We start from the raw sequence: 15872 nt of genomic DNA, 5'->3' as shown, positions 1-15872 counted from the left end.
ATTATCTTTGGTGATTTTCCTACACCCTGATTATGTGTAATTTGTTCCTTTGTAAATAAATCTCTCAGGTTATCCAGGCCAGATCACAGAGGAACATGTATATCAGCTAAGACATTCCAGAGGACAGTGGGGAGACATTGAAGGGTTTAGATGAAGGAGTGGTGAGATCAGATTTATATTAGTTTTTACCATGTCTACAGTTACAATTTCCAAAACAGGAGTTACATTGGAAAACAAAGAGTTGAGGCGGAGGCACTGTGTAGTTATTTGCAGACATGTAGGCCAAAAATGATAGAGCTTTGCAGTGGCAGTATGTGGAAACAGCAAGGGAGTTCTATACAAGAGAAATTAGTAACCAGTTTTATATGGTGTTTGGTGAGGCTTAGGGGACAATCTGGAATTTCTGTCAGATTCCTTGCTTAAGGGAGAAAGTGGATGGTGGTTTTATTTCTTGTTTTCTATGGCATTATTTCCTCTTTATGAAATCAGCTTAAAGAAAAGTTTACGTAGTCCTCAAAGAAAAGAAAAAATAATCTGGTCATGTTTATTTTTAATATTCCAAAGTAAAGTATTTCAGAGCAGGATCTATAGGGAATCTCCATCTTTGACTCACAATGATACGAAAAAATAGCCTCAGTATAAGCCTGTCCTATTTACAGAATATAACTGGCATGAACTCTTAGATATTGTTACAAGATGTTTCCAGTATACCTATCTGCTGTTGCATTGCCCCAGGAAAAGGTTTTGAGAGCAAGTGATTTATCTGAGAGTTGAGAAAAGTGTCAGTAGGGGAGTGAGGAAGTGAGACAGCTAATGCAAGGCAGCCAGTAAAGGATGGTGCATAATCAAACAGGTTACAACTGTCAACCATGAGAGCTTTATCCCACCGGCATAACTCGGGAACCCTTAGGAAACACATACGTCTGTTATCTTCTCTAGCATGAAGGGTGCTAGAATATTCACACCTCAGTGCCTACCATCAGTCACTGGTTACAAGCTGCTCCTGGGAGGTAGGGTGGCGGGAGAGGGAGGAGGGGAGTCTCATTTCCTTGGTGTATCTAGCCTGCCATTTAGATGGCAGATCAGACTCTTTTTGGCAACACAAAGCCTTAAAGGAATGAAGTGTCAGTGATGGAATTGAAAGTCTGGCTGTTGGACTAAAGTAATAGGGGCGAGGGGATTGGGGCATTCTGCTATAGGAGCTTTCTAAATTGATTATTCGTGTTTGGTTCCATAGATTAAGATTAGACAGAATTAAATTTTGACATATACTACTGATGTTCTAGGTCACCTTCAGAAAGTTACTGTAACGGAAACTCATGTTTGCCATTGAAAAAAGTAAGGAATTCCTTTGTCCGTCATCTGAGCTGTAACACAATGAGCAATTTCTTTAATGAGTAATATAAAATGTGAGATAATATTTGGATGTTAAATTTCAAATGTCTTCTCTACACTAGCATTTACTCCCACATACTCATTTTTCTTCCTATTCTAGTTGAAAGAATTCAGAGTCAGTGGGATGAAGTACAGGAACATCTTCAGAACCGGAGGCAGCAATTGAATGAAATGTTAAAAGATTCGACACAATGGCTGGAAGCTAAGGAAGAAGCTGAGCAGGTCTTGGGACAGGCCAGAGCCAAGCTTGAGTCATGGAAGGAGGGTCCCTACACAATGGATGCAATCCAAAGGAAAATCACAGAAACCAAGGTTAGTTTCAAAGATAAGTTCTTAAAATAAAATATACTGGATAAAATTATACCATGGATTAAAATTTAATGGGCTTTGATGTACACTTATTAAAAGAAAATGTAAGCTGGAATGAACAGTGGTCTTTTCGGTCAAAGGAAGGTAGAGCTAAGAGGAAAATTGATGGTTAATAATCTTAATTTTGTTTAATACTATAGATATAATGAGCTGGTTTTCACATTGCACCATCTTTTAAGATCGCTTGAAAGTTGTTGTACATGCTTATGTAGTAGCATGAAGTCAGTCAGATGGGCTTAATTCCTTCCTAGAGAAAGTAACAGGTTTACTCCTTCCTACTTCATTTGAGGGCAGTGAATGGAGAAGGGAAGGGTGGGTGTACGAATAAGGCAGGGGGGAAGTTGTACTCTCACTTTCTCCTCCCATCCTCTGATCTCCAGCCCAACTTCTTTCTCTTTCATCTCTTCTTCTTGCTCTTTACCCTCAAAACGTCGTCATATATTTATCTACTTAATAACCTAGAACTCTTCAGGATAAAAGAAAGAGAAAAAGGAAAAGAAAAGAAATTTGTTTGACTATGTTTTATCAAACTCTACGCATGGTATTCTACATATACTTAATCATTTCAAGCCTCCTATGTAAAGATCGGTTGGGAAAGACCTTAAATGCTAAACAATGGGTAGTCTCTAGGGGATTTTAAGCAGAGAATAAGCATGATGGGAACTTGATCAGACTAAACATTTGATCAAAACGCTTTATAGATTTTTTTTTTTCTGGTAGCAAAAGGGTTTCTGCTAAATAAGTATCTGAATCTCAAATTACCTATGTCATCTGAGAAAAAAAGACAAAGTTTTCTTGGATAGAGTGGCTACCATTTCTAAATTAGTCAGTGTTTAGAGTATGCTAAGCTAGTGTATTTATACTAGGCTTATTTGAAAAATAAACCCTGAAATTTCAATAGCTTAATACAATGATGATTAATTCTTCGGTTGTGTCGTAATCCAGTAGCGATCAAAGAACCCTTCTTAGGAGCTCTCCCCTGAATGGTGACTTGGAGATCCAGGCTTTTCCCATTTTATTAAATTATAATTTTAAAAATCATGGCTGCCTGAGGTCACTGCAGAAGAGTAAGAGAGAATGTGCCCAATCCATAGTATTTTATGGCCAGACCTAGAGATTATGGACATCACTTCCACCCACATCCCATTGACTAGAATTTAATTTCAGGAAGAATAAAGGGAATAATGAACTAGTGAGCTTTTAGCCAGTCTCTGCCATAGCTACTTTTCCAAAAGGCCTGAGCTGCTATGAGGGTAAAATTTTTATTTACACAACAAGAATGTTAGAAAGACACACAGGATTTTACAAATTCATCATTACCTCTCTTGGAAGCAACACCTAGACAAGTAAAAATTCTCTCCCCCAAGATACTTGTTGTCACTAAGTTTTTCTCCCGTGGATGAGCACAGGTGACTTAGGAATTTCTAATAATGATTTTTCCAGTTGCTCATCTGACTATGTGAAATGTAGAATCCATGTGGTTATTCTTGAAGGATCTGGCCTGATCCACAAGGTACTCAGTCTGTTATGCTATTTCTTTTTTGTCTCAAAAATTCAAAATTCTGTGAATCTAGCATGAAACAAAGTGGTTAAGTGGTGAGGAAGAATTAATAGGGAAAAAGAGTTTGGACTGGAGCCTTGAGTTAGATGAGGGAAGGAGAGATGAGAGGCATGGAGTGATAGAGTTGATTAGGGCAAGAAGACTCTGAAAGTTGGCAATTGAGAAATACTCTTAAAACAGATAAGAATCCTGAAGCGATGGTAGAAATGATTAGGATTTAATAGGTCCTGGAAAAGCCTGGGGCTTTAAATAAGACAGAAGGAATTGAAAAAGAAAATATGAAAGGAGAAAACAGAATAATTTTATCAAAACAAGTAAGATGTTTTAAACACCAAAGACAAAGACAAGATTGTATTATAATTGCTCTCCTTGCCATACTTGTGAAATCAAAATTTGCTTTTGAAAAATCAGCCTAAAACTGCATCATAAAAATGGCTCAGCCATTATCTATGGAAACTGATGTTATTATTTGTGTTAATGTTTAGGAATTTAATGATATATAGTGCTGCAACTTCAGTGTAAGTTCATAATACAGATAAAGATGACCAAAGCTGTAATTTTCCTGTCCAATTCCTGAATGACATATTCTAAAACTTAAAGTAATCTTAATGCTAATACTAATAAGTACTTGCTATTTGTCAGAAACTGTGCTGATCACTTTACTTATATTTGCTTATTTCATCCTCCCAAAAACCTTCCATGAAAAGTACTATTACTGTTTCCAGTTTACACATAGGAAAATTGAAGGTCTAGAGAAGTTCAGTAACTCCTCTTAAAAGTGGCCCCAGTTGGGATGTGAATACATAGCAATTACTTTTGTGGATGAGCTCACAGATTTCCTCTTCTACCCATTGTCTACGTGGCTAAAACAAACCAAGAAAACACTAAGGATGAGAACGGGAGACAACGGCAATGTGAACTGACTCATAAGTTTATACTACTGATGACCAACAGATGGAAAATGAAAGCAATGAAACAGTGTACTGGGGAGAAATTTTCATATTCTCTTTTACTATGGAAAACTAAGGAGATAATTGCAAACTGTATTCCATTTTTGACAAAATTACGATTTTTAATTCTTATAAAATCCAGGAGCCTATAAATGGAGGACTGCCTTTATGTGTTATCACTACTGAGTGGTATTAGCTGGCTTGTCACTTCAAATTTTCTTTCAGGAAGAAAGTGTGAAAATAGACGTAATCGGACACTGGTTAGTTTGACCAGGATCTCCTTGCTCCCTAAAGTCTGTCTTAGTCTGTGTGTCTAGGATTAGGGAGAGCTGGTGAGCCTCGTAAAGCAATCATCAGGCTGTGTCTACAGAGTTGGAGAGCTGTGATTACAGCAGCCAGCCTCCCTTGCAGGAGCATCACTGATGCCTACCCTCACTGTCACAATGAAATGGTTTCAAAGCCAACCATCAGCACTGTCATACTGTGAAAACTGAAACCGCTCACCATACCTGAACTAAAGAAAACAATCACTCCTAATTCTGATATTTTAGTGATTCATAGTTGCTAATCTTTGTCTATAATCTCTTCCATTTCTTATCTACATATTTTAATTGTCTTCATAATGTAGATGAAATTTTGAATTCTGATTTTAAAGTTAGTATTATATAAATAGATATGTTGCTACATAACTTTTAGTAATTATCATTTTTAACTCTGTAATATTTTATTAAGTTCCATCTTTTACCATTTCCCTACTGATGAGACATTTTGAAAACCTCTCAGTTAGAAAAACTAGGGGAGAAAAGATCAAAACAATGACAGCCCCTTCACAAAATAGAAATCAAATCTGAGATGGCATCTGGGAAAAGTTCATCTTGAAAGCGTGGTCAAGGTAGATGGAGATCACAATAGGAGAATCTTTATTTGACAAAAGAACAAACTGTAGCTCAGTCAATAATTAATGTGTATATCATTAAGAGGTGCCCATAATGTATGTTTCATTTCTTTCTTTCCAGTATAACCCTTAAATTTGTTTTAGAACAGAAACATAAAGTAGTTGATTTTGTTAACCACATGACTTCACTTGCACTTCTCCATGGCCCTAGTAAAACAATAATGTTCTTTTGAGACGGGAAGACAGGTATTAGGAAAAATCATACAGGATTTCTGTCCTAATCAAAATCTCTGCCAGTAGGCAATGACAGAATCCTATAAGAGATGATGCCATTTAACGTTCATAAGAGATAAGATGGTATGCCATTGGTACTAAAACTGCCAGTATTGGTCACCATGGGATTTATTCCATTTGGCAGAATCTTGATTTACTTCACAACCTCTTCCCTAGGCTATTAAGATCAGTTCAAACTTGGCAATGGATTCTTTGGAAAAATTATTTCTTGATGATTTTAAACTTCCCTTCCAGTGTCTGGAGAGATTTACCCAGGCTCAGAGTTTTCATTTATTTTTTTTCCCCTTTCAGCTTTTGAAAGAGAAATTCCTTTTTTTCTCTGTTTTGTGATTGCTTTTGTGTCAAATTCAGCATAAAAGCTTTTCAAACGTGACAGTATTAGCTGTTTTGTGCTTGGCTGAGCTAAGGGTACATGAATTCAATAGAGAAGTGAAATCTTGTTTGAGCCTAGCTGATTTGGCTATATAATACATAAAACTATGTGAGGTGTTAATGCAGTAATTTATCAAATTATTAGATAAATGTTTCCAAGGCTGTATTTTGAAGACATTATTTAGGAAACTTGAAATATAGATACACTGTAATCATGTTAATTTTAAAAGTTGAACTTGTTATGTATATTAAATCTGGTAGCTATTTGAGGATTGGAAATTATCTTACTAGGAAAGAAACTAATGAGGGAGAACTTCTTTTTCAAATATGGAAGTAGAGCCTTGTAGTTTTCATTGTTTGGGGGCATGAGTGATATTAGATAGCATCCTTTTCTACTGTAAAGATACATACAGTAATAGAAGCTAAATTTTTGTTTCAAATGTTTTATTTACTTTTTAGATGAGCACAAAATTAAATCAGCAAATTGCCCCACACTGGTATTTTTAAGTTTAAATTTCTGATACAATAATGAAAAGCATTATCAGAAAACTTTTGCCAGGACCTGTTATTTCTTCATGCATTTTCTTTATTCCCTTTTGTTCTCCCCTAAAGCTTCAACATGATTAAGGAGGAAGAATCAATAACCTGACAGTACTTTTCCTCCCAAAGTATATATGAAGCTATTAAACTTCTCAAAGCATACAAACAGAGTGCTCCCTACATTACTGATAGAGCACAGGAAATAATGGATGGTTTCCCCAAGTACTACAAAAATATATAAACATTTAATGCAGAGTCACCAAGATTTGAATAGCATTAGGCTCTGATTGCAACTTATTTTGCCTCATTTCCTTTACACACTTTAACTAATTCCATGTTTGAAAATACAACGTGGCAACTCTGTGAATCCACTCCCCCACAAAAAACAACAAATTGCAAAATTGTTAAAATTGCTTTTCTAAACTCTGGATATTAACCAAAGGTTGCCAACAATATGTAAATTGCTGAACTTCAGTAAGAACACTAGGGTTTGAGGCTTTTAACTTGGCTTATTCCCTTCACTTTCCCCCAGCTACACAGTAGCCTTGAAAATCAGTCTTACACTACTAGAGAGAGAGGATAGAAATTACATCAAGCAGTTTTCTGACCATGACAGTATGAAACTAGAAATCAGTTACAGAAAAAAAGATGGGGAGAGAACAAACATGTGGAGATTAAACAATGTGGTACTGAAAAACCAATGGGTTAATGAAGAAATCGAAGAGGAAATCAGAAAATATCTCAAGACAAATGAAAATGGAAACCCAAAACTCCAAAATCTATGGGTTGCAGCAAAAGCAGTTCTAAGAGGAAAGTATCTAGTGATAATATAGGTCTTCCTCAGTAAAAAGAAAAATCTCAAACTTACCTAACCTACCCTCCAAAGGAATTAGAAAAAGAAGAACAAACAAAATCTAAAGTCAGCAGAAGGAAGGAAATAATAAAGATCAGAGAGAAAATAAGATTTGAGATTTAAAAAGTAGAAAAGATCAATGAAACCCAGAGCTGATTTTTTTTAAAACATAAACAAAATTGATAAACCTTTAACCAAGCTCACAAGAAGAAAAGTGAGAGAACCCAAATAAACAAAATGAGAAATGAAAGAGGAGAAATAACAACCAATACCAGAGAGATACAGAAAATATTAAGAGAATACTGTGAAATTATATGCCAATAAATTGGACAACCTAGAAGAAATGTACAAATTCCTAAAAACATACAACCTGCCAAGGTTGAATCAAGAAAAAAACAGTATAACAGACCAATCACTACTAGCGAAATTGATTTTTGTAATTAAAAAAAGGAAAAACAGCTCCCAGCAAACAAAATTCCAGGACTGGCAGCTTCAAGGAATTCTACCATATACAGAAGAACTAATGGCTGTCCTTCTCAAACTATTCTAAAAAGTTGAAGAGGATGTACACTCCCAAATTCATCCCATGAGACCAGCATTACCCTGATCCCCAAACCAGACGTTACAAAAAAAAAAAAAAAAGCCATTATCTGTGATGAATACAGATGCAAAAATCCTCAACAAAACATCAGCAAACCAAGTCCAACAATATATAAAAAGAATCCTGTATTATGTCACATTATTAGTCATTGGGAAAATAAAAACCACAATGAAATACCACTTAATACTCACTAGGATAGTTAAAATTAAAAAGATAGACAATAATGAGTGTTGACAAGAATGTGGAATCGATAATTAACAATAAAAATTATAAATAAAAAATGTAGAATAATTCTAACCCTTCTGCATTGCTGATTAGAATGTAAATGGTGCAACTACTTTGGAAAAAAGTTCGTAAGTTACTCGACATATTAGTGGAATTTCTTACTATATGATCTAACAGTGCCACACTCAGGGTATATACACAAGAAAAATGAAAATATATGTTCATACAAAGCCTTTGTGCAGATGTTTATAGCAGCATTATTTATCATAGCCAAAAAAGTGGAAAGAACCCAAATGTCTATGAACTAATAAATGAATTAAAAATATGATATATCCAACAATGGAATATTTTTCAGCAATCAAAATGAATAAAGTACTAGTACCTGCTATAACATGGATGAATCTGAAAAACATTATGTTGAGGAAATAAGCCAATCACAAAAGACCATATATCATATGAATCTATGAAATATCCAATAAAGGCTGAGGGGAGGGAGAGAATGGATAGTGGAAAGTGACTGTTCTTGTGGCTGAAGAAAATGTTTCAAAATTAGATTGTGGTGATGGCTTCACAACTTTGTCAGTATACTAAAACCCACTAAATTATGCACTTTAAATAGGTGAATTCTCTAGTATGGAATTATATCTCAGTGAAGTTGCTCTCAACAGTTGTATCTGCACTTAAGACTACAGATCTCTTCTCATTTCTTCAAGTTTATAAACAGCTTTAGAAACATAGTTGCTAGCTATGTGTCAACAGCAGAACCTATTCTTTGTGTGTCATCATACTAACTTATTCTATCCCTGGCCCTGGCCCCGGCCCTGGCCCCAGACTGTCTGGAGATAGCAGAATTACTGTATTCTATCTGAGACAAGGGCATACCTAAATAGGTATGTCAGTTAGGATGGGCTAAGTTATGCCACAGTAACAATCCCCAAATCTAGAGGCTTAACACAAAGTTTGCATTTTATTCATGTTACATGTCCACTGTAGATTCACAAGGGGTTTCCACTTAGGGTAGATACTCAGGGACGACAGCTGATGGAGAGCTGCATCTGGACACATACTTCCATGATCAAAGAGGCAGGGAACATAATGAATAATGCCATTGGCTCTTAAACCTTCTGCCTGGAAGTGACAAGTAGCCAAAATCTGTTACATAGCCATCCCTAATTCAGTGGGGGTACAGGTGTATAATCCTCTGTATGAAAAAGGCACTGAATGTTTATGAGCAATAGTGTGGTCTACCCCAGTAGGCTTATGGGATTTGAAAAAATAGCCAAGAAAATGCAGCTTTCTGGGGATTTGTCCTCTGGCATTCTCTCTGGAATCATTTCCACCCAACTATTTCTATACCTTGTCAACCAGACTTCTCTTAGATGCCTGGAGTAGCTGCGTGATTTGTTAATTACAACACTGCTTAAGCCTTTTAATAAAGTCAGCAAATTAAAAAAGAGAGCCCAGATAAAGAGAATGCTTTCCAAAATGTCATAATGAAATTAAGGTAATGAAGCACTTGAAGGGCTTTCCTCCCTTCTTTTTGTATAAAACTTATTCCAAAGAAGCTGGAAGAGAAATGGGGCCTGAAAGTAAAGAGGGGGAAAAAATAAATTGTATGCCATTAGTTTAATTATAAAAATTCATTACATGAAGCCATGTAAGACAGAAAATAATGGAACTCTAATGGGTTGGCCGATAACACATTTACTAGCCTGCTCTCAGCTTGTAGTCATTGTTGAAAGGACAAAAAAGTAACAACTTTGGTATGTAGTCCTCAGAGCTATTGAAAAGATTAAGCATTTCCAGTAAGCTGGAAAATGAGGGCCATTTTCTCAAATAGTATCCCCTATATAGAGTGTTACCTTCTGAAACAGTTGTTTGGTAATGCCAGAGGTTTAATAGATGAGTCTTGAAGTTAATGGTGAGAGGTTTTGCTTTTGAAATAGCTTCCTTACAGATATTTTAACATTTCTATTATAAATCTATAAAGAAGTCTTATAGGTCATTTTAATTCACACAAGCAAGAAAGAAATTCTATTTCTTTTTTCCCAATAAAGATTCATAGAACACTAATTTATACTTACAAATAAATTGTTTAGTGGTTTTTAAAAAATAAACCAAATATATATTTTTTCTGCTGTCATAGTTTGGCTATGTCTTACTTTATTATACACAGTAATTTTACAATCATACTATGACCATCAAAGAGACTATTTTTTTATGGGGATGGGGAGGTAATTAGGTTTATTTATTTTTTTAATGGAGGTACTGAGGATTGAACCCAGGACCTTGTGCATGCTAGGCATGCACTCTACCACTAAGCTATACCCTCCCCCAAGGAGACTATTTTATATTCTTCAAAATTCAACCAGTTTTTAAAAATTCTTTTATATAGAAGCATATCTTCTTTAATTAGACTGAAGCTTGAATGTTTAAGTCAAGAAACCTGCAACTTTGATGCCTCTTTCACTGACTAGCTCTGTCACCTTCAACAAGTCACTTGACCTTTCAGAGTTTTTGTACGGGCAGTCATGGGGTTGGGAAAGAGGAGAGAGGATAACAAAAGATGAAAGTGGGATATGTATGTAAGAGTCATACACTTGAGGACCTTGTAATCCAAGGAGAAAGGTTTGGACTTTGTCTTGTAGGTAGCAGCCACCATTGAAAGGTTTTACAGAGGGTTAATGTGGTTATATTTGCATTTCAAAAAGATGAGTTGAACTGCTATATGTGGATGGAAGGGCAAGTCTGAGAGTAGAGGGAGGGAGCCAATAAAAAGGTTATTGCAGCGTCCAATCGAGAGATAGTGAGGGCTTAATTTAAGGCAGTGGGAATGGAGATGGAAAACTCGGATATAAGGGAAAATTATGATACAGCCTTAGTGTGGGTGTGCTCCCTGCCTCCTCCTCCTCCTTCCTCAACTTACACTGCACAGGGAGGCAGTTGGGTTAGCGACATAACTTTGAGGAGCACCAACATTTACAGGACAGGCAGAAGAAGAAAAACTTGAACTGTTAGAGGGTATAGAGGAGACCCAAAGCGAGAGGACCAAGAAAGCCCTAGAGCCTCAAGAAGAATGGAGCAGTCAGTAGCACCAGCTGCTGCAAACAAACCAAGTAAATGAGAACCTAAAACTTTCCGCAGACATTGGCTGTTGGTGACTGAGTCAGTCAACTATTTTCACAAAAATGCTGCATGACAACTTCAAAATGCCAGTGGCATACAACAATAAGCGTTGATTTCTTCTTCCTGAGTTTGCAGCTTGACTGGGGGTGGCCCTGCTTCACACTGCAGGTTGATTGGGGTGGCTCTTCTCTGCATGTCACTCATCCTTCTCCAGGGATGAACAGGCTAGCCCAGGACACGTCTGTCTTATGGTGATGGCAGAAGTATGAAAGGGCCAGCCCCACAGCAGGAGCATGTTTCCAGCTTCTGCTTATGTCACTTCTGTTAACATCCCATTAGGAGCAGGCAAAGCAAGTCCCGTGGCCAAGCTCATTACTAAGGGCAGGGAGGTAAACTGCCTTTCATAGCAGGAAATTCAAAGTTACATAGCAAAGGCCATGGATACAGGGGTGGGGTGAAGAACTGAAGCCAATAATTCAATTTGCCATAGTGACTTCTGTCAGAATAGTTTTAATGAGGTGATGATGATGGAAGCCTGATTTTGATGAATTATGGAATGGCAGGAATGTAATCAAGTTGAGGCAATGAGTATTTGTCTTCTGAGGAGCTTAACTGTGAAGGGAAAGGAAATGATTGCAGATTTTGTTGTTGTTTAAAGATGGGGGAGAGACTCATGTTTGGAGGCTGTGGAGAAAGACCTTGCATGGAGGCATGAGTTTGAAAAGATGCTGAGAGAGGGAATACATGGGGAAGGATCCCAGAATAGATGTGTCCAGACAGAGGTATCAGCCTTTTTGAGCACAAGTCACATTTTTCGCTGAGACGAGAGAGAAAGATGCAAGATGTAAAGTCAAGTATTTCATAACATACATGCTTCATATGGTAAATTTCCCCTTTGCAGTTGTAGGGAGGGTCATTTGCTGTGAGATTTCTTCCAGTTTGTATTATCAGGGACCAGTCTAGAAATCACACTGGATATTTCAGAGAGAATTTAGTACAGAGGACTGGTTCCATGGCTAATGACAGCATGAAGTCCAACAGGAGAGAGTAAGGCAGCTTAGAGTTTAGTAACATCAGGAATCTGTTACCGGTTTAAAGGCTGGAGGACCAACAAGTATTACCAAAGCCCATTTCCAGCTAACTTGACCATTGTGGGGTCTGCAGAGCAGGTACTGAAACTACAGAGGGAGTGTCTGTCCAGTGGGAAATGGAGACACAGAGAAGACACTGCCCACATCAAGAGATGGGGAGATACACTAGTTTCACCCTTCCTCCTGCTCTTCTGCCTCCTACCACATTCTATCACCCACCTAACCCAGCTAGAAGCCAGCTAGTAAGAAACCCCGGGAACTGCTGATTCCCTAGTGTGGTTAGTCCATCTGAATACTGAATAGAGTAGGAGATGGGCAGAGAATGGGTCTAAGAGCTAATGCACTCCTAGCTGTTAGCTCACAGAACTTTTTTTTTTTTAACAAATCTCTTAGTTCATGTATGTGTCGATGAAAATTAATCAATAATGTGTGAAAGAAGTGGAAATTTTTATTTGAGCTAAATTTTAGGATTATAACCCGGGAACAGCATCTCAGAAAGCTGTAAGAACTGTTCTGCCCATTAAAAGTCAAGGCATAGTTAAGTTTTTGGAGACAGAGGGCTGTACATTAAATGACGTATTATTGACAGTTTACATGGTCCAGATTTAAACATCATCCTGGCCCGTTACAAGGTCAAGAAGGAATGTTATCTTTAAGAAGTTGTCTTGTTGCCGTGAGGAGAATGGTGCTCCTTATGGTTGAGCAGGTATTTCTGCCGATGGGGGAGGTTTGGTTGATGTGTAATGCAGATACACAGTGCACAGTAGACGGGAGAGGAGAAGCCAAAAGGCAGAGGAAATTTTTTATGTTTAAATTTTTCTTGTCTTGCCATAAAATATAAATTTTATTTCACATGTGCAAACACAGTATCCTAGGCAAAATGAGAAAAACCCAATATTTAGAACTTTTGTCTGTAAATATATTAGGATCCTGTTTTATAATTTTCCAGGTAATTTGATTTTTGGTTTTGGCCTTATAGCAAGCACGAGGTGTAAGCAGAATAAGTAGCCCCATCCTATTTTGCAGACAACAAGGTGGGAACTCAAAAGGTTAATGACTTTAAGATCAAACTGTAAGACAGTGACCAATCAAGACTTCCCAGGATGATGTTTTTTCATTACTTTTTCATTGCTTTTTATGAAGCTCCTTTGGGACAAAGCCATTAAAATGTTTAAAATTGAGTTCACCTGAAACAAACCTGAATTTCACTTCAGGCGAATACTCTGAAACATTTTATAAGAAAACTTAAACAATACTCAACTTTAAAATTTTAATTATAGTTCCACGCACACATTTATCTTCCAAATTAAAGGGAGTCCTTTAGAGCTGCAGCATTATAGACAGTGTCTGTAAAACGGTGGGTCCTTCCCTTTCATTCAGTAGAGGCTCACCCTGTGATGGCTAGAGCGTGGTTCATTAAAAATAGCAAAAGCAGCAGCAGTAGTAGTAGTAATAATGAGGATGATTATAGCTAATATTTATTTAATGCTTTGGATGTACCAGGCACGATTCTAAGTGTTATCCCTGGATTTTATAAATTAATCCTCTTAATAATCTTTGGAGGTAAATACTGTTAAGACAGCCATTCAATAAAGGGGAAACTAAGGCATTAGAGAGTGTAATTAACTTTCCCATTTGTCACATAACTAGTAAGTGATCAAGCCAGGATTCAAACCCAGCAGGCTCATTCTCTTGCCCAGACTTTTAAATACTCTTTCTCTTCTTCCCTTGTTTTCTCCCATGTTGGACCATTATCCCTAAAAAGAGCTCTTAGTGAGAAAAAAGTGAGAGAGAAAGCAAACATTAAAATTGAAAAATTTTAAAACTCAGAGTTCTTGAAATGAATTCAGATGATTCCATAGTCCAAAACCACTTTTCTACCTAAAATACTGTGTATAAATACCAAGTACATATTGCAGCAGCATCTTATTAGGTTTGAATATGAAATGTTTCTTTCCTGGTTGAGGACACAATTTTGGGGAGATTTAGCATTTTATATTTGTCATAGGAAATGTGTATATATATATATATATATATATGCCTGCAAAATCATCTTTTTTATAAGCAGGTGCTCAAGAATATTTTAAATTTCTTCACACACCATTATCAGCACACAAACAATTCCCTGTAGTGTATGTCATTGTAAATGGAATTCAGAAATAAAAAGAGCTTGCGTGAATTCTATTGTATTTTTGAATTTACACTTCTTCTGTGGTCTGGAATTGTCCCAGTAGTAAATTTCACAGTAGTAGGCAAAGCTGGTCAAGGTCATTGCTCCTGGTGTGAATGTCACTTACTTAAAGTCCAAGGTGATCAACATACTACCTTAGGAGGAAGGGAAACCAGTCTGTTCTGGTGAATGTCTTTAAAAAGAGAGAAGAGAATGCTGAGTTTGAGAACCTTTGAGTTTAGATAAGGGCCTTAGCCCTGTCAGTGTTAGTCAAGGTCAGGGGGATTTTTTTTCTTTTAAATCCTACATCATAGCAAAACCGTACCAGCATGCAGTGAGTGTTAGCATTCAGTCAAGATTTCCTTAGGTATAAAAATTTAAATTTCTGTGTGAATACAAATTTGAAGAAAAATATATGGCTTGTGTATTTTTGCCTTTCAAGCATTAAAGTATACCAAAAATCTCTGGTTTGATATCAGGCCTCACCCTTTTACTACTGTTTTACTATGAAGTGTCTAATTTAACTTTAGCCTGCTGTGTCCTTCAGGATTTGGGGAAATTCTAACATAGTTTTCAACTTCTACTTTTAGGGTTTTTTTTTAATGATCTATAGATTAGAACGAAAGAGTGTATCCTCTTATATCTAGACTTTTCAAATAGTAACCCATGAGTGAGGGGTGGCTTCCAAGATTATTTGTCTTTCTTAGATAAAATAAATGATTTTACTTATATTTATTAAAATTTTAATTTATATTTTATATTGTAAAATCTATACATATATGCTCTGATGTTGGCTCATAATGAGTATTTCTTTAGCAATGGCATTTTTCTTAAAAAGAAATTATCTTGGGAAAAGGCAATCAAGTTATTGGTCTCAGTATATTAAAACAAATATTAAAACAAAAATGATTACTATTTTCAGAAACATCAGTTATTTTCCATGTTTTCTGCTCCTCTTCCAGTTCATGGCAATATATTATAGATTTAGGAAATACAGTGTAGATAGAAATTGTGTTCTGTTTTTCTACTAAGGATTTCTGTGCACATTTACTGCATATTAGGCTGTTGGGTTGATGGATTACATTATTTTAATGTCCTCTCATTAAACATTGAAATTGTTTCTCATTTTTTACTATCCTCGTTAATGAAGATCTTTATTCCCATAATGTATTTCTTTTCTTTTAAATGTTTTATTAGGACAAAATGCTAAAAGTGAGGTTTCTGGGTCAGTGGGAATAAGCATTTATATGTTGCTCGATATCTATTGCCAAATTGTCCTAATAGATATGTTCCCAGCAGTAGGACATGACTGCTAGTTTTGCCAGTCTTCTCAGCTTTGGATTTTATTTTTTATTAACTTAATTGGTGTCAAATTGTAATACTATATTTTTTCAGTGTTTGAAAGTTGATTTGTTTCTTTTTCTATGAAA

General features: G+C 36.3%; 1 protein-coding gene across 8 annotated transcripts in view; it reads left to right on the top strand.

Annotated features, from left to right (window-relative positions):
- The window catches only part of DMD (dystrophin), a 1840970-nt gene that overhangs the window by 1344615 nt on the left and 480483 nt on the right, over positions 1–15872 (top strand). For all 8 annotated transcript variants that reach the window (XM_045507265.2, XM_045507267.2, XM_045507235.2 and 5 more), the window contains one exon: positions 1496–1707. In XM_045507265.2, the coding sequence (XP_045363221.2) occupies positions 1496–1707 (212 nt within the window). The remainder of the gene's footprint in view (positions 1–1495; positions 1708–15872) is intronic.

This window comes from Camelus bactrianus, chromosome X, assembly GCF_048773025.1.
Source record: "Camelus bactrianus isolate YW-2024 breed Bactrian camel chromosome X, ASM4877302v1, whole genome shotgun sequence".
Taxonomy (NCBI): Eukaryota; Metazoa; Chordata; class Mammalia; order Artiodactyla; family Camelidae; genus Camelus; species Camelus bactrianus.
Note: the sequence above shows the minus strand (reverse complement) of the source record. Positions and strands in the feature narration are given on the sequence as shown.